Source organism: Chiloscyllium plagiosum, chromosome 30, assembly GCF_004010195.1.
Source record: "Chiloscyllium plagiosum isolate BGI_BamShark_2017 chromosome 30, ASM401019v2, whole genome shotgun sequence".
Lineage (NCBI taxonomy): Eukaryota > Metazoa > Chordata > Chondrichthyes > Orectolobiformes > Hemiscylliidae > Chiloscyllium > Chiloscyllium plagiosum.
Genome location: NC_057739.1, coordinates 34,263,066 through 34,281,431, shown reverse-complemented (window position 1 = coordinate 34,281,431; position 18,366 = coordinate 34,263,066). Strand labels below are relative to the sequence as shown.

General features: G+C 40.0%; 2 protein-coding genes and 1 non-coding gene across 15 annotated transcripts in view; 1 reads left to right on the top strand and 2 right to left on the bottom strand.

The window, feature by feature from the left end:
• The window catches only part of ak8 (adenylate kinase 8), a 178,116-nt gene extending 175,356 nt beyond the window's left edge, over nt 1-2,760 (bottom strand). For both annotated transcript variants that reach the window (XM_043720309.1, XM_043720310.1), the window contains exon 1: nt 2,667-2,760. In XM_043720309.1, the coding sequence (XP_043576244.1) occupies nt 2,667-2,750 (84 nt within the window). In that variant the 5' untranslated portion in view covers nt 2,751-2,760. The remainder of the gene's footprint in view (nt 1-2,666) is intronic.
• A 294-nt stretch (nt 2,761-3,054) lies between these two features.
• Nucleotides 3,055-18,366, top strand: part of spaca9 (sperm acrosome associated 9) — a 46,569-nt gene continuing 31,257 nt past the window's right edge. For 6 of the 12 annotated variants that reach the window (XM_043720321.1, XM_043720320.1, XM_043720319.1 and 3 more), the window contains exons 1-2: nt 11,467-12,457; nt 14,471-14,616. In XM_043720321.1, the coding sequence (XP_043576256.1) occupies nt 14,473-14,616 (144 nt within the window). In that variant the 5' untranslated portion in view covers nt 11,467-12,457; nt 14,471-14,472. Of the gene's footprint in view, nt 3,138-11,466; nt 12,458-12,858; nt 12,965-13,161; nt 13,172-13,240; nt 13,275-14,470; nt 14,617-14,976; nt 15,060-18,366 lie in introns of those variants that run through there. The other 6 variants (XM_043720314.1, XM_043720316.1, XM_043720317.1 and 3 more) reach the window with 6 other exon arrangements.
• trnaq-uug lies at nt 10,342-10,413 on the bottom strand. The gene has a single exon. It is a non-coding gene; the product is annotated as a tRNA-Gln (tRNA).

Below are 18,366 nucleotides of genomic sequence, written 5' to 3'. Positions count from 1 at the left end.
CATCAGGAGCAATGCCACAGAAAGGCTGTTTTCCCTGGAGCATCAGAGGCTGAGAGGTGATCTTAGAGGTTTATAAAATTTTGAGAGGAGCATCGAAAAGAGTCCAGAACTAGAGGGCATAAGTTCAGGGTGAGCAGGGAAAGTTATAAAAGAGACCTAAGGGGCAACGTTTTCCCACAGAGGTTGGTGCGTGTATGAAATGAGCTACCAGAGGAAGTGGTGGAGGCTGATACAATTACAGCATTTAAAAGGATGGGTATATGAATAGGAAGGGTTTAGAGAGATATGGACCAAATGCTGGCAAATGGGACTAGATTAGGTTAGAAAACTGATTGACATGGACGGGTTGGACTGGAAGGTATTTTTCCATGCTGTATATCTCTATGACTCAATGACTGTAAGTCAAATGACTTCATGCAGATGGCCAAGGTTAGTAATTGCACTTTCATATGAATCTTCTAACCATTGTTCCATCAGCCTCTCCTGCTGCACAAAGCAAAGCATTCACACTCACACAACATTGACAGTAAGCTCTCACTCCTACTATCTAGATATTCTAACACACTGTCTCACAGATACATCTTGCAACCAGCCTCCCACCCAGCTCTCACTGTCTCCACAAATCTCCAGTGTTACAGCTATGGGAGGCACGAAACCCAAAGAGACTAAACAGTCACTAACATTCTTGCATTTCTCTTGCAAAGGGTGGCACAAAATAGAAGGGGGGCAGAATAGAAAACTGGCATAGAAAAGTAGTCATGATTCGGAGATGCCGGTGTTGGACTGGGGTGTACAAAGTTAAAAATCACACAATACCAGGTTATAGTCCAACAGGTTTAATTGGAAGCACACTAGCTTTCGGAGCGACGCTCCTTCATCAGGTGATTGTGGCAATCACCTGATGAAGGAGCGTCGCTCCGAAAGCTAGTGTGCTTCCAATTAAACCTGTTGGACTATAACCTGGTGTTGTGTGATTTTTAACTCGGCATAGAAAAGGAAATCTTCACCTCTTCCAATGAAGAAGATGTCGACATGAGCAAGACTGCAACACATTCCAGGACATCTAGAATTTCTGAGAACACAGAGGATGATATTACATTCCTGCTATATGCCCCTTCTCAACTTCCAACTCACTCAAATCTTGCTATCTGGCATTATGAGCAAACTGCACCTCTTATTTTCTCAGTCACCCACTTGCCTTATCCCAACCTTCTGATTTCAGACAGCCATAAACTGCCACTTGCCTTGCCATTGGCCCAGACAAAAAGGAATAGCGCAGCATCAATGAACAGGCCCCATCTCTTCTGACACTCAGCCAGGAATTTAAATATTGCCATTACATGTACATTAGAGACTGCAAAGAATTGATATCAGCTTATGTTATGTCATCGGGAATGTCTAAGCTGCAGCTAGATCAGAGATAAAGAATAAAAAGTTGAAAGAACTGTGGATGCTGGAAATCAGAAACAAAAGCAGAAATTACTGGAAAAACCCAGCAGGTTTTTGTGGACAAAAAGCAGAGTTAATATTTCGGGCCCAGTGACGCTTCTTCAGAACAAGTAAAGGACAAGTAACAGCCTACTGGAGGGCAAGTGAGTCGGATGAGAATCCCCATTTGGCAGCATGCTGCAAAACTTTCAGAGTCTTTGACACACCAAAGGTTATTCAATATTATCTGCATATTTGTTCATGGGTGCTTTAGTTAATGCTTGCACTGGTGTGCAATTCCTCCAATGGACTAGCTTTGTCCAAAATTTGGAAAATGGTCATTAGCTGAACTGGTGGAGCTATATAATAGGAAAGCATAAACAAACCTGTCTCAAAGGCTCACAGAGTATTTTCATGATTGCCCTCCTTGACAGGTTGTGCTGCATTGATACCAAAGGTCACAGGCAACACACTCATGCTTCCATTTTGCTATCTCCAATAGTGAGAATTTCACATCCTTCATCCAATGACATAACATCCAACCCTGGACCACCTTATCAAGATCAGTGTGGTGCAGCCTTAAACCAAGAGACCCAGGTTTAAGTCTCAGCTGCTCCAGAGTTGAGTAATAACAACAGTGCACAGATTGATCAGAGAATATCTATACCACTTTATTAACAACTGCGAATTACAGTCGGTTCTTGGGATCGGAAATTTATCGGCAAAGGTTAGTAACAGGAGTTAATGGTTAGAATTAGGGTTGAGAGTTTGTTGTAAGGTTGAAGGGTGGGAGCTAATGGTTAGGATGACAATTGGGAATGAGATGGGTTGAGTCAGAAACGGGCGAATTTGTAAATCTTAGGTTCAAAAGCAATCTGCAGAAAATAATTGCTTTCCTCTATCTCCCTATTTTAGACATTTAGACAGCCATTGTGATCCGACCCGAAAAAAAATGTCTACGGCTGTTAAACGAATGAGACTGGTGATCAAAAGAGAGGCACTGATCGCCAATCCTTTCAAACACAAGAAGTTAATTTATTTTCAGAAGAGACTTACGTCAAGATGGAACTAAACTAAAAAGGAGTGATATTTGAAGTCGACTTCTTAATGTTCACTGAAACGCCAAATTATCCGAACAGAACAAGAATAAAAGTTTTAACAGAAGACAAATAAAAGTAGTTATAAGCTCTATAATGACTTAAAAGTAACAGTACATGATAAACTTTGGCGCTGTTCACCTGCAGGGTCTGAAATATTCCATGTTTCTCCGCGTAGACCCCGAGCTCTGGGGAAATCCGAAGCGGCTTTTTGGTTGCGTCCATTTCTTCGAAAATTAATTATTTTAAATTTCCACACGAAGAAGGGAGCCTTCCAACAGGGGCCTCTGAGGCAATGCAGGTTGCCCGTTTCCGCCGTTTTCTGGATGGTTGATGCGTTTTCTCCCTCTCGCGGACGCCCGATGAGGAAGGCCACGTTACCAAGGCAACGGAACGCAAACGGATCAATGTCTTGTTGTGTTTAAATTTAATTTACACCGTCAACCTGCGAAGACGAACGAGCGGATTGTAAAAAACGACTCGCGATTTGTTGATTTGATGATTTATGGAAGATTTTCTGATGCAAAGTGCGCAAACCGTTGATCGTTGCCATGGAGATCGCGCTGTTGGTGTCTCGAGTCCTCCAGCTGACCCGGGCAGTCTTCTAAAGATGTAATGATTTTTTTTCAAAAGTTCTTTTTATTTTGTAGTTTTAATATTGTTATTAATTTTTAATTTTGTTTAATGTTGATATCTCCAACTTACAATAAATATACCTCCTTTCTGATCACTAAATGCATCAAAATTCTGGGTTTGGAGGTACAGGAGGGAGATGTCTTGAGCAGCAATAGTCCTTTTTAGGAAAAGGGCCAAAAAAACTCAAATGAAAGGAATAATGACGTTAAATGTTTTGACATCAGATAGGAAATAATTAATTCAGGAAGCTCAGAGTGTATCAGAAGCCCTTTTCTAGAATGGACATCGAATTTTGTTGCAGCCAAATTCTAGAGAAAAAAAAACGTTATTGTAATAAAAAACAATACTAGCTAAAACAGTTAATGTTTCAAGTCCAGTGATCCTTCTACAGAACAGGGTTTCAGGCTCAAAGGGTTATATAGTCCACTTTTAATCCTATGTTTTTATGTGCATATCCTTCATTCTCTACTTCTGCAACAAATTAATGCTTATCTCACTTCAGGCTTCAGCTGTGTACTAATAAATTTACGTTAGGTTAAAGATTAGCCGGGAGAAACATCTTTAAGAAATACTGTATATCATTGTATTGCACGTTATGAAACAACGCAGTTTTTTGCTGAAAATACCGTGGGCTCCCCACAAGATGGTGCTGTTCAGCCCTCTGCCAGGGATAGTTATGAATAACTACAACAAAAATGGAAATTGCTGGAGAAATTCAGCAGATCTGGCAACATCTGTGCAGAGAAAACAAGCATTAACTCTCCAGCAATTTCTGTTTTGCTTCAGATTTCCAGTTTCTTGTTTTTTCATGAAATAAATGCAAATCTGCTTCAGGATGTGATACCAATTAGATGATGCATATGAAAAGCACTCACCTATTTATATGTGGAGATTGTGGTCAGCTCAGTTGACTGGTTTGCGATATAGAGTGATGCCAATCCATTCAAAATCTGCACAGAAAAAGCTGCTCTTGAATCTGTTGATATGTGTTTATCAAAATGTTATATTTTCTGTCTGACGGAAGAGTGCGGAAGAGAGCATGATCGGGATGGGAAGGGTCTTTGATTATACTGGTTGCTTCCCCTAGGCAGCAGGAAGTACAGATGGAATCAATAGATGGAAGGCTGGTTTGCATAATGATTGGGCTGTGTTCATGATTCTCTAATTTCTTGCAGCCTTTGGAAGAGCAGTTGTCATATCATGCTGTGATACTTTCTTTGGTGCATCAATAAAAATTGGGAAGACCTGCCAAATTTCCTTCGCCTCCTGAAGCAGTAGAGGTGTTGTTGTGCTTTCTTGACCATTGCGTCCATGTGTGAGGACCAGGACAGATTGTTGATGATCATCACTCTCAGGAACTTGATACTCTCGGCCATCTCCACCTCAACACCATTGATGCAGACATGAGCATGCCCTCCACTCTGCTTCCTAAATGACTAGCTCCTTAATTATGTTGATGTTGATGGAGATATTGTTGTCTTTACACCATGCCTTTAAGCACTCAATCTTTTTTCTGTACTCTATCTTGAGATCCAACCTACAATGATGGTGTCATCAGCAAACCGACAAATGGAGTTGGGTGGAATTTGAACACATAGTCATAAGTGTATAAGGAGTACACAATAGGGCTGAATATACAACCTTGTGGGGCACCAACGTTGAGGTTTATCGTTGAGGAGGTGTTATGGCCTATTCTTACTGATTGTGGCCAATGGGTCAGGAAGTTGAAGATCCAGTTACAGAGAGGGGAGCTAAGATATAATGTTCAGTGTTTGGAGATGAGTTTCTTTGAAATTATGGTGTTGAAGATGGAGCTGCAGTCAATAAATAGGAGCCTGATGTAGATTTCCTTGTTATCCAAATGTTCCAGGGATGAGTGTAGAGCCAGGAAGATGGCACCTGCCATGGAACTATTCTGCCAGGAGGTGAATTGCAAAGGATCAAGGCCATCTGGGGGGCTAGAATTGATGTGAGCCATGACTACCTCGCAAAGCACTTCATAATTATGGAGGTCAGAGCCACCAGGCAGTAGTCATTGAGGAACGCTATGTGATTTTTCTTTGGCACCGGGATGGTGATGGCCATCTTGGTGGGGTCTTCAGATCAAAGTAAGGAGAGGTTAAAGATGGTTTGTGAATACTCCTGCCAATTGGTTCACACAGGATATGAGTACGCGGCCAGGACTCCATCTGTGCCAGTCCCTTTCCATGGGTTCATTCTCAAAAAGGCCGATCTCACATCTATGGTGGTGACCATGGGTACAGGTGCATATGAGGCTGTTAGGAAAGGTAACATCGTTTCACTGGCCTTCTGTTTAAAGCAAGCATAGAATACATTGAGCTAATTGGGCAGGGATGTATTGTTGCTTGTCGACTCTGTTCGACTTTGCCATGTAGTCAATTACAAGAAAGTGAGGACTGCAGATGCTTGAGATCAGAGTCAAAGAGTGTGGTGCTGGAAAAGCAAACCAGTCAGGCAGCATACGAGGAGCAGGAGAGTTGACATTTCAAGCATAAGCGCTTCATCAGGAAAAGCTCGAAACATTGACCCTCCTGCTCCTCGGATGCTGACTGACTGGCTGTGCGTTTCCAGCACCACATTCTTCGATGTAGTCAATTATGTCATGTCGGCCTTACAACAAATAACAGGTATCCACGTGGTTAGTCTGCATTGCTTGTCAGTGTTTCTAATAGCCTTAGAACATAGAATATTACAGCGCTGAACAGGCTCTTTGGCTCTCGATGTTGCACTGATCTGTGAAACCAATCTGAAGCACATCTAACCTACGCTATTCCATTATAATGCAAAGGATCACTCAACTTGAACACCTCAGATCTGGCCCTAGAATCTATAGCCTTTTGATGAAGTAAGAGTTACCTCTCCAGCACCCTCTGTGAGCAAAAGTGCTTTCCAATTTCATTTCTGAAAGGACGTGTTCTAATTTTAAGATGGTATCCCCTTGTTCTGGACTGTCCCATCAAAGGAAATAGTTTTTCTGTTCCAATGTTTATCCTTGTTTTTTATCATTTTAAACAACTCAATTAGATTACCTAATAATTGCATAGAGTCAAAAGAATACAAAACAAGAGAGAGAGATCTTCTAAGAAGAGCAGGACATTTTTTTTTATTTGGGAAGTTGACCAATTGGGGAAGGTGGGTAGACCTTTCACATTCAGAGTCAAAAGGTGTTGTGCTGGAAATGTGGGCCCACATTCCTGATGAAGAGCTTATGCTCAAAACATCGACTTTCCTGCTCCTTGGATGCAACCTGATCGTCTGTGCTTTTCAGCACAATATGTTTTGACTCTGGTCTCCAGCATCTGGAGTCTTCACTCTCTCCTAAATCTTTCACACTGCCAATTCAGTTAGAGCACCAACAGCTCTGCAGCCTTGACAGTTATACCACTGGAAGCAGAAGTTGCTGATTCAACAAGAGAAATCTAAGGCATTTTAAGGTACATTCTCTGGTTTGGCAGAATTGTTTTCTTTTCGGGGCCAAGCAAGCTCCAATTATCGAACAGGAAAACCTCCCGGAGCAATGATGTGGTGACTACAGGTCAGCCTTTTCACAGGCCATGGAGCCTCCTGTTCCAATGGCCATTTCCCAGGAAGCTGTTGGTAGGCTGTCTCAGTGTAGCTAATGGCTTTGTCAAATGGCGTGGTGGTGGGTGAGGTTACTGCTCTGCTACTGGCAAACACCAGCAGACCTGGGAAAGTGTTCCTTAATCAGGCCTTTAATTATTCAAATTGACATTCACCTTCTGTCTTGGGAGGAGGAAACACACGGAGGGATTTGAAAACTCAGATAAGGATTACAACAAACTATTAAAATATTTCTACCATAGAATAATATAGTATCAAGAATCACGCCATAGTTGTGATGAAAGATATACCATGTGTAGCAGGCAGCTGAAGACTAAACATAGCTTTTTGTGAACTTAAAACACTTGTGGATAGATGTTGACTGCATAAAAGTCACTTTGTTAACTAATCAGGGTAAGCAGTTCAGACATTTTGATCCAATGCAAGGGAAAGATCATCAATATGATCAAACAAGCAAACAGATTTCCTTCACTAATCATGAACCAATGACCCCTGCTGTAACATGTGGGTGTGAACATTCGTAGAGATGACAGATCTCATTTGACACATGAAGAATATCCCCTTGTCTGGCTGCTGCTGCCGACATCAAATTTAACTGGTGAAAATTGGCGTTTGAGAGGAAAGGAGAAGGAATTAAACAAAAAAAAAGCATTAATATGTTATATTATTTTCATTCCTTTTATGGTTGGGAGCATGAATTAATATTGGTGTATATCATTTTCATGCTTCATGTCATCTGCATTGCTTATCCTGTCAAAAAATATAAAGTGGCCAATTGTTACCCTGGTATTTTGACCCCTTATTCAGTTCTCCAATACAAAACAATATCTTAATGCCTTTACTTAATGCCTTTAACACAAAATATCATAAAGCAATACAGAGGATATTACAAAGTAAGGCAATATTAGGACAAAAGTCTACTCTAAAAGATACATTTTAATTAGAGTCATATGGGAGGAGAAGAGGAGGCCAGAGCTTTGGTTTTGGCAACTGAATGCACAATTGTCAACAGTGCTGCAGTTAAAATTCAGGCTACTCAGAAGGCTAGAATTATAGAAGTACCAGATAATTTATGTTCTTGTAGGGTTGGATGATATTACAGTGCAGGATTGGGTAAGGTGAAGGGAAAGGCCATGGAATGCTTTGAAAATAAGGACAAGAATTTTAAAATTGAGGCTTTGCCAGACGAGGGGCCACTGTGGATCAACAGATACAAAAGCAATGGGTGAACAGGACTTAGCATCAGAGTTTGAATGATCTCATATATAGAATGTGGAAAACTGGACAGGATGGGTTTGCATAGTCAAGTCCAAAGTGAAAAAAAACATGACTGAGGATTTCAACAGCAAATGAATTGAAGTCAGAACAGAGTCAGGCAATATTATGAGATGGAAATAGGCTTTATATATTGATCATGCTACTGCAGGAATGCTACAAACAAAGTAAACTAATCACCTTCACGAGAATCCAGAGAAAGTATATTCCTGTTAGAGTGAAAGGAAAGGCTGGTAGGCATAGGGATGCTGGATGACTAAAGAAATTGAGGGTTTGGTTAAGAAAAAGAAGGCAGCATATGTAAGGTATAGACAGGATAGATCGAGTGAATCCTTAGAAAAGTATAAAGGAAGTAGGAGTATACTTAAGAGGGAAATCAGGAGGGCGAAACGGGGACATGAGATACCTTTGGCAAATAGAATTAAGGAGAATCCAAATAGTTTTTACAAATACATTAAGGACATAAGGTTAACTAGGGAAAGAATAGGGCCCCTCAAAGATCAGCAAGGTAGCCTTTGTGTGGAGCCGCAGAAAATGGGGGAGATACTAAATGAATATTTTGCATCAGTATTTACTGTGGAAAAGGAATTGGAAGATATAGACTGTAGGGAAATAGATGGTGACATCTTGAAAAATGTCCATATTATAGAGGAGGAAGTGCTGATGTCTTGAAATGCATAAAAGTGGATAAATCCCCAGGACCTGATCAGGTGTACCCTAGAACTCTGTGCGAAGCTAGGGAAGTGATTGCTGGGCCTATTGCTGAGATATTTGTATTATCAATAGTCACAGGTGAGGTGCTAGAAGGTGCTGGAGGTTGGCTAATGTGGTGCCACTGTTTAAGAAGGGTGGTAAGGACAAGTCAGGGAAATATAGACCAGTGAGCCTGACGTCGGTGGTGGGCAAATTGTTGGAGGGAATCCTGAGGGACAGGATGTAAGGGATAGAAAGGCAAGGACTGATTAGGGATAGTCAACATGGCTTTGTGCATGGGAAATCATGTCTCACAAACTTGATTGAGTTTTTTGAAAAAATAGCAAAAAGGATTGATGAGGACAGAGCAGTAGATGTGATCTTTATGGACTTCTATAAGGTGTTTGACAAGGTTCCCCATGGGAGACTGATTAGCAAGATTAGATCTCACGGAATACAGGGACAACTAGCCTTTTGGATACAGAACTGGGCTCAAAGGTAGAAGACAGAGGGTGGTGGTGTAGGGTTGTTTTTCAGACTGGATGCCTGTGACCAGTGGAGTGCCACAAGGATCGGTGCTGGGTCCTCTATTTTTGTCATTTACATAAATGAATTGGATGTGAGCATAAGAGGTACAGTTAGTAAGTTTGATGATGACACCAAAATTGGAGGTGTAGTGGACAGCAAAGAGGGTTACCTCAGATTACAACAGGATCTTGACCCAATGGGCCAATGGGCTGAGAAGGGGCAGATGGAGTTTAATTCAGATAAATGCGAGGTGCTGCATTTTGGGGGACATTGGTTAGGCTACTGTTGGAATATTGCGTGCAATTCTGGTCTTCTTCCTATCGGAAAGATGTTGTGAGACTTGAAAGGGTCCAGAAAAGATTTCCAAGGATGTTGCCAGGATTGGAGAATTTAAGCTATAGGGAGAGACTGAACACGCTGGGGCTGTTTTCACTGGAGCGTCGGAGGCTGAGGGGTGACTTTATAGAGGCTAACAAAATTATGAGGGGCATTTATAGGATAAATAGGTAAAGTCTTTTCCCTGGGGTCAGGGAGTCCAGACTAGAGGGCATAGGTTTAGGGTGAGAGGGGAAAAATATAAAAGAGACCTACGGGGCAACTTTTTCACGCAGAGGGTGGTACATGTATGGAATGAGCTGCCAGAGGAAGTGGTGGAGACTGGTACAATTGCAACATTTGAGAGTCAGTTGGATGGGTATATGAATAGGAAGGGTTTGGAGGGATATGGGCTGGGTGCTTGAAGGTGGGACTAGATTGGGTTGGGATATCTGGTTGGCATGGACGAGTTGGACCGAAGAGTCTGTTTCCTTGCTGTACATCTCTATGACTCTATAACCTTTGGAGGGCAGATGATAGAGATGTACAGCACAGAAACAGACCCTTCGGCCCAACCCATTCATGTCGACCAGATGTCCCAACCCAATCTAGTCCCACCTGCCAGCACCCGGCCCATATCCCTCCAAACCCTTCCTATCCATGTACCCAAACAAATGCCTCTTAAATGTTGCAATTGTACCAGCTTCCTCCACTTCCTCTGGCAGCTCTTTCCATAATTAAACAAGTGCCGGGACAAAGCAAGTTGAGGTTCCACCGAGATTCAAACTCGGATCGCTGGATTCAAAGTCCAGAGTGCTAGCCATTACACCACGGAACCATGATGATCTATTATTATCTAACTACAAGGATTTTAAAAGTCTTTAGATTTCAACGACGACAACCTTTAGACTTATTGGAGGTCATTTTCTATTTCACTGACTGGGTTTTAACTTGGCTGACTCACCCACTTTATAGAACCCTGCTAATTCTCCATTTCACTATACCCACAAATACTGGTGTAGTATATGGAGTCATACAGCACAGAAACAGATGGCGCCACTCATCCATGCCAAGCAGATTTCCTAACCTGAACTAATCCCATTTGCCAGCATTTGGTTCCACACATAGATGGCCTCATTGATCTTTAAGGGATCTTATTCTTTCCCTAGTTACACTTTTGCCCTTTATATACTTGTAGAATTTCTTTGGATTGTCCTTAACTTTATCTGCCAAAGCTCTCTCATATCCCCTTTTAGTCCTCCTGATCTCTCTCTTAAGTGTACTCCTCAAAGGGTTCAGTTGATCCCAGCTGTATATTGTATATGCACTGACGTGCCTATGATCTGACATGGTCATTTCTGACAGTTGGGCACAAAATCATTGCTACAATACCTGAAACATGTATAGGAGCAGAAAAGACCCTTTTAATGCATTTGATTGGCACCAGCATTCCAGCACCAAACACAGAGTACTTAGATCTATTGGTTGATTTTTCTCTGCAAACATCTGTCCAACTCCCTTTTAAACTACTGATTTTACTCACTTCCTCAAGGTAAGCTTCTATGTGAAGCAGTTTGATATATCTATTCACCTTTCTTCTCTGAGCTTGATCTCATTCCATTTTGTTGTCATTCTTAAGACCGTTGTAAACAATTTCCCAATGTTTAAGTGACGTTAGACTATTCAATACAGTGACTGCTTTTCAGGTATTTATTGCATGTGAGGTGCCTCAGAGCATTTTGAGATGTGACACAACAGTAAATAAACACTTCTTAAATAAAAAATACATGTTTTCATAGTTTATTATGTAATCTAGAATCCAAGATCAAACAAATTCAAGATTGTGATCTTCAAATACTCCTTGCAGAAATATTTAAAGTTGGGAATTGGAATGTATTAATATTTAGTCTCATGAGTTTGTGACGTATTCTTTGGCTAAATGGTAAGCAATTAAACTGGAAGGGTATTAGCAATGAGGTTTCGAAATATGGTCGTGGCTGAGAAATGACTACATATTTTAATACCTTATAAAGATAGATTTGAGAGTGAATTTTTTTTTTGAGGAGCTGGTGAATTTTACAGGAAGGGAGTTACCGCCCATCCAGAGAAAACCAATGTCTACAAGCCAGTCGTCCCTCGATAAGCAAGGCGTCCCTACACCGTACAGTATCCCCCAGGATCTATACGGCAAGGCTATGAGAATCTCGATAGCGCATTCTATGAAGGAGCCTGAATTCACTGTCTGCTGCTTCTAGACTTTCGCAATGTTCGCGTTTATTTTCTGAGCTCCCAAATTTGCTGTTGGTCTCTATGGATGAATGATCGTGAACGCCGAAGTTTGTGAACCGTACATTCACTGCAATTCCTTTTCCGCAATTTTGTGCTAATGTTCGAACTCACAAAGTTGGTGTTGCTTTGGGCAATGATGGTGAAAGTCGATGCTGTCAATTAAGACAAAATACAAAAGAGGATATTTGAGGAGGGAACGGGAAGAACCATCATCAACACTAATTCACATCAACGTCATGAAAGAAAAATATTTATTCGGAGTAACATTAAAAATAAACTGAGTGAAATTATTACCGCATTCGTTTCATATTGACGAAATTGAATAACCTCTAAGGAAACGTCTTGATTAATACTGATACATGCATTTGATACGCGAGTGAAGGTTAACGTGATTCATGTGCATTTAGTTCAGTTGCTAGGTAATGAAGTTAAACAATGGTCACTACGCACAGTATGGCGCCAGTTGAAATTGTATCCAGTTAAATTAACAAACTAACCAGGTTGGGAGGAAAACGTCCACCCGGAAAAATAAAAAGGCAACAAGTTTAAATAACGATTTGGTATAATCCAAGATCGTTTTTTCGAAGTTTCAGGTACGTTATCACCAAACAATTTTTTTCACTATTAATGATACACTATCATTGTAAAATAGGTGCTTTTATACACTATATATACACTTCATCACATATTTACACTGTATTAGTTATCAGATCAATACATTGAGAACATCCTATATTTCATGAACATAATTTTATTTCACTAGCATTTAATCGAGATTATTTGTTTAAGAAAATATTGTTCTTAAGGGGGATTTTGCAACAGGCTGACCATGTATTCCAAGAAAATGCAGATGTGGAAAGACTTTAGTAAAACCTTTGACAAGGTTTCGCATGGTAGACTAATTAAATAAAGTTAGATCACATGGGTTTCAGGGTGAGCTTGTCAATTGGATACAAAATTGGCTTAACGGTAGGAGACAGAGGGTGGCGGTAGAGAGTTTTTTGGACTGGAAGCTTGCGATCCACAGGGTTCATCACTGGATCCGCTTTTGTTTGTCATTTATATAAATGATTTGAATGAGAATATAAGCGGTATTGTTAGTATGTTTGTGGACAACACCAACATTTGTAGCATAGTGGATAGTGAAAAAGGTTATCTAGGATTACAAAGAGATCTCGATTAATTAAGTCAATGGGCTGAGGAGTGGCAGATGGGGTTTAATTTGGATAAGTGTGATGTATTCCATTTTGTTAAAACAAACAAGGCAGGACTCTTGCAATTAATGGTAGGGCCCATTTGCATCACAGGTAGGCAGGTTGGTAATGAATGTATTGAGCACACTTGCTTTCATTGCTCAGACCTTTTGAGTATAGGAGTTGGGACATCATGTTGAAGTTGTATTGAGGACTGGTGAGGCCTCTTCTGGAGTACTGCAGCTCTGACTGCACTTCTATAAGAAGGATATTATTAAACTGAAGAGCATTCAGAATAGGCTGGGATTTATTTCACTGGAGTGTAGGAGGTTGAGGGGTGACCTTCTTGAGGCTTAAAAAAATCATGAGAGGTATAGATAAGGTGATTAACAAGAGTCTTTTCTCATTATGGGGGAATTCAAAACAGGTATATTTATAAAGTGAGAGGAGAAAGTTTTAAAAAGGACATAAGGGGCAATTAATTTTTTTACACAGTGGTTTGTGAGTGAAATGAACTGCCAGAGGAAGTGGTAAATTCAGGTACAGTTAAAACATTTAAAAAAAACATTTGGGACAGCTACATGAATTGACAAGATTTGGAGGGATATGGGACAAGTTTAGTTTGGGAACATAGTTGGTGTTGACTAGTTGGACCAAAAGGGTAGTCTCCATGCTGTATGATTCTGACAAAAGTACTGCTTTTGTCTGCTTCACAGCACTCTGCACTGGAGATCTCTGCAGCATCTATGTAGAGAAAGCAGAGTGAATGTTTCAAGTCCAAGGACAGTTCTTCACACTGACCCTTACCTAGGCCAACTCTTGCACTGTGAAAACATTTTGTGAATGTTGGCTAAATAATACAATAAATATTACATGTTGGAGAGACCCACATCTTGAATTATCAGCTATGTAAGATTTTTAGCCAAAATCAATCAAATGGTATGTTATTATGGAAACTTTGTTCAGCACTTTTGTGTTTACGCTCCACTAGGGTGGTAATTAATTTCCATATGCTAGAATTCATGTAAACTAAATCAGAGTCACTTTTATTCCTTGCAGCATTTTTAATTCAATAGATACATTAATAAATGGGCTGGGTGCTGGCAGTGGGACTAGATTGAGTTGGGATATCTGGTCAGCATGGACTGGTTGGACTGAAGGGTCTGTTTCCATGCTGTACATCTCTATGACTCTATAAAAGCAACATCACTTAGCAGCAGCAAAAGAAAGTAATGAGGATTATGAGTTCTGCAGGGAAATTCTGGTTCAAATTTATGAAATGAGAGATTCCTGAGCAAACAGTTGCAACTTTTTAAGTCTTGAATTTTGTGTCACTGTTCATTGCCTTTAGGTTTTGAGTCCATTCATTTCTATTGGATCAAAATAAAAATCTTTTAACTGCTTCCTGTAAAGGTATGAATGAGCTGAAGGCTACTCTACGAGATCTAGAACAACGCTATTTACTCTTCAAACAGCAACAATTCACATTTGTTGCAGCTCTGGATCACACACGTGAGAATGCCCATGACAAGACCAAGCCTGTGTCTACTCTTTCACAGGTAACAATGTGTTTATTTTACCATAGCTACTGATTAAAAAAGGACTTTGCTTAAACTAGAGTTATACTACCAGGCCTTTTTTTTTTACACTTTGTTTCAATTGAAACTAAATTGAAATCAATCTAGATTTGCATTTATTCTACATTTTAAATTTGTACTATTTCCATATTTTTATTATATATAATCCTCAATGTGATATATCAGATATCATGCCAATCAGCCATTGGATAAGTTAACTTCACAACTGTCAAGTTGTTTCTTTTTAACCCTGTGTACCTCATTGGTAGGTCTACATTTGGAATACTGCACGTTATTTTTGGAACACTCCTTGAAACATTAAGGGGTGCAGAGAATGACAAGGATGATTTCAGGAATGACTGGAAGAATTGGAAAAGCTGGATGAAGGAATATGAACCAGATTTTCATCATTCTAGATAATGCAGGTTATCTCTCGTTTACTTAATGAGACGTTTTGAGTACAAAATGATAAAAATCACTTCATATTAATTCAGATAAATGCAAGGTGCTGCATTTGGTGAAAGCAAATCTTAGCAGGACTTATACAATTAATGGTAAGGTCCTAGGGAGTGTTGCTGAACAAAGAAACCTTGGAGTGCAGGTTCATAGCTCCTTGGAAGTAGAATCGCAGGTAGCTAGGATAGTGAAGAAGGCATTTGGTGTGCTTTCCTTTATTGGTCAGAATGTTGAGTACAGGAGTTGGGAGGTTGTATTGCTGCTGTACAGGACATTGGTTAGGCTAGTGTTGGAATATTGCGTGCAATTCTGGTCTCCTTCCTATCGGAAAGATGTTGTGAGACTTGAAAAGGTTCAGAAAAGATTTACAAAGATGTTGCTAGTTTTGGAGGACTTGAGCTATAGGGAGATACTGAACAGTCTGGGGCTGTTTTCCCTGGAGCGTTGGAGGCTGAGGGGTGACTTTATGGAGGTTTACAAAATTTGAGAGGTGTGGCTAAGATAAATAGACAAAGTATTTTCCCTGGGGTGGGGGGAGGTGTGGAGAGGGCAGAAATCGAGGGCATAGATTTAGGGTGAGAGGGGAATGATATAAAAGAGACCTACGTGGCAACTTTTTCATGCAGAGGATGGTACATGTATGGAATGGACTGCCAGAGGAAGTGGTGGAGGCTGGTACAATTGCAACATTTAAAAGGTATCTGGATGAGTATATGAATAGGAAGGGTTTGGAGGGATATAGGCGGGTGCTGGCAAGAGGGACTAGATTGAGTTGGGATATCTGGTCGGTTGGACCAAAGGGTCTGTTTCCATGCTCTACATCTCTGACTCTATATTATTGAAAACTGCATACAAGTTGATTTTGCAGTAGTCAATATCCATAATCAGCACAGTTGTGAATGTAGAAAAAATTCCAACATCTCCATTAACCTATCACTGTTATCATATTTATTTAGTTTGTACGTATGTCAACCTTTGACCCTGAAACAGTACAGTAAGGAAAATGTATAATTTATTTAAAGATCCATGGAATCTGTAATTGCTTTTTAGAATATTTAAGGGATTAGTAGTAACCACCTTGGAAAATAAGGAAAAAAAATAACTCAGTCCTTGATCTGGAAGCAGTACCATCAGGAAGAGTTAAGAATGAAACCATGTGCTTGGTGAACACAAAGGGCAGCTCCGAACATAGGATTTTTAGATGATAGTTATATGAACACAAAAAACAAGCAGACAGAGACAGAAAATCGAACACAGATACATTTTATGCAGCAAAGCAGTGAATAATTGTCATTGACAGGTTAGGTTTTTTTGTTTGTTGAGCCTGAAGAAGGGTTACACCTGAATCAATGACTTCTCCACCACCTGATGCTGCCTGGTTTGCTGTGTTCTTCCAGCCTCCTGCTCGTCTACCCTAGTTTATCGGTTTGGCAGCAAAAAAAACAAAACAAGATTGCCCAAGCTGGCTAAAATGGTCTTGGAAAGCCTGTGTAATTAACTGCAAGACAGTAAAGAGCTGGGTGTTTTCCCAGATGTGGCCAAAAATTGAACAGAGGTATAATTGATTGATGGATATAATTGATTTGAAAAGAAACTTAAGAAAGCTACAACTTCAAGAGTGATCGTGACTTGGGGAAGAGAGGATTCAAAGAAGTGTGCCTTGTTGATGATCGTCATATATGGAAACTCCGAGGCTAAAGCTGTTATTTACAATGTTTAGCATATACTACATAAATAAAGAATAGCATAATATGGAACAGGGTAACTGTGTAATGCTATAATTGTGAAGGGGAATGCTTATGATTTTTAAATCTATCTTTGTTTTATTGACTATTTAAAGTGAAATTTACCTTTTTATTTTTAATATTATTCACCAGCGAAATCATGTTTGATTTATGTTGTTTTTGATTCATGCTGAAGCAAAATTATCAAAAAGAGAAATATTGTTGAAAATTTTCTTGTTGGGGGCTCTTTTGGCAAATTTAGTTGTTTTGGTTTCCCATCGCTTAACATGTTGCAAATGGCATCATAAGTTAATTTCTCAATCTGAATATTCCAATTCTAATACAATACAATGATAAAATATACAAACCCCTATCCCCAGATTTTCCCAATGTTTATTTTACCACAGTTGTTTGTTAGTTACTGCACCTGTAGTGAAGAAAGCCTTTGAGCCATTTGTTTTAATAATAGCATTAGAAGTTGTGATGGCAAATGGTTTTACAAAGTGATGGTTCTGCATTAAGCTCTACTGAATCTAATAACGTTGCATGGTTTTTAGGTTTAGATGAAGCAGTCTAGCTTAAGATCCTGATGGAGACAGATCTGTTATCCCTGGCTGCTGATAGCTTTTTTTTTAGTTAATGCGACTTGCACCTAATTGTCATCTTGCAACAACCTGCATTTTGTCTCAGAAAAATGCTTATTCAGGTTACATCTTAATGGCAGATCTCCGCCATTTCTAGTTAGCTAGTCTCTTTAGACTCTCCAAGAAAGGAGGGCTGAATGCAGGTGATTTCCTGGTGGTGGTTAATAAATGGAAAATTAAATACCATGATGATTTGTTGATGGAAAAAAAGGTTCAGTTGTGTGTCCAGATCACTTCTGGATTTTTTTTTTAAAAAATAGGGCTCTTGTAGTGCAATAATGGTATCCCTAACTCTGAACCAGGAAGCTCGGGTTTGAGCCCAATCTACTCCAGAAGTGCATAATATCTCTGATATTAGGAAAAATATCATTGAGGAATCTTGTGGTGTAATGGTAGTAATGCTGCCTCTGGGCTAGGACTTGCAGGTTCAAATCTCACCTGCATCAGAGGTTCATGATAACACTTCCAAGCAAGTTGATTAAACACAGAAAAAGAGCTAGAAAGAAAGTCTTCACATTCCTAATCAACTGACATCCCATGCAGAAGGGGACAGGCAGTTGAGAGGGCCTCCATGTGGGCCTGCTCTTGAGCCTGACCAAAGTGAGGGAGCTGTACAGTCTGACCATCTTCTGTGGTTACATCCACACTCGAGTGTCCATTTAAGAGGGAGAATGATGTTTACCAGCACAATAGTGGTCTTTAGAGACCAGTGGGTACAAAGGGCTGGAATGCATCATCACCATGGATAATATTATTTTGATAATATTCTATTCTAGTTTGTAATTTTCAGTGAAATCTTTGATTTTTGTTTCTGCTACAATGCCCAACCAGGGGCTGTTTACCTGTTACGGTTTGCTTTCAGAAAAGAGTAGAAAGATCGGCTCAAAACTGTTGTGGCATAGTGGTAC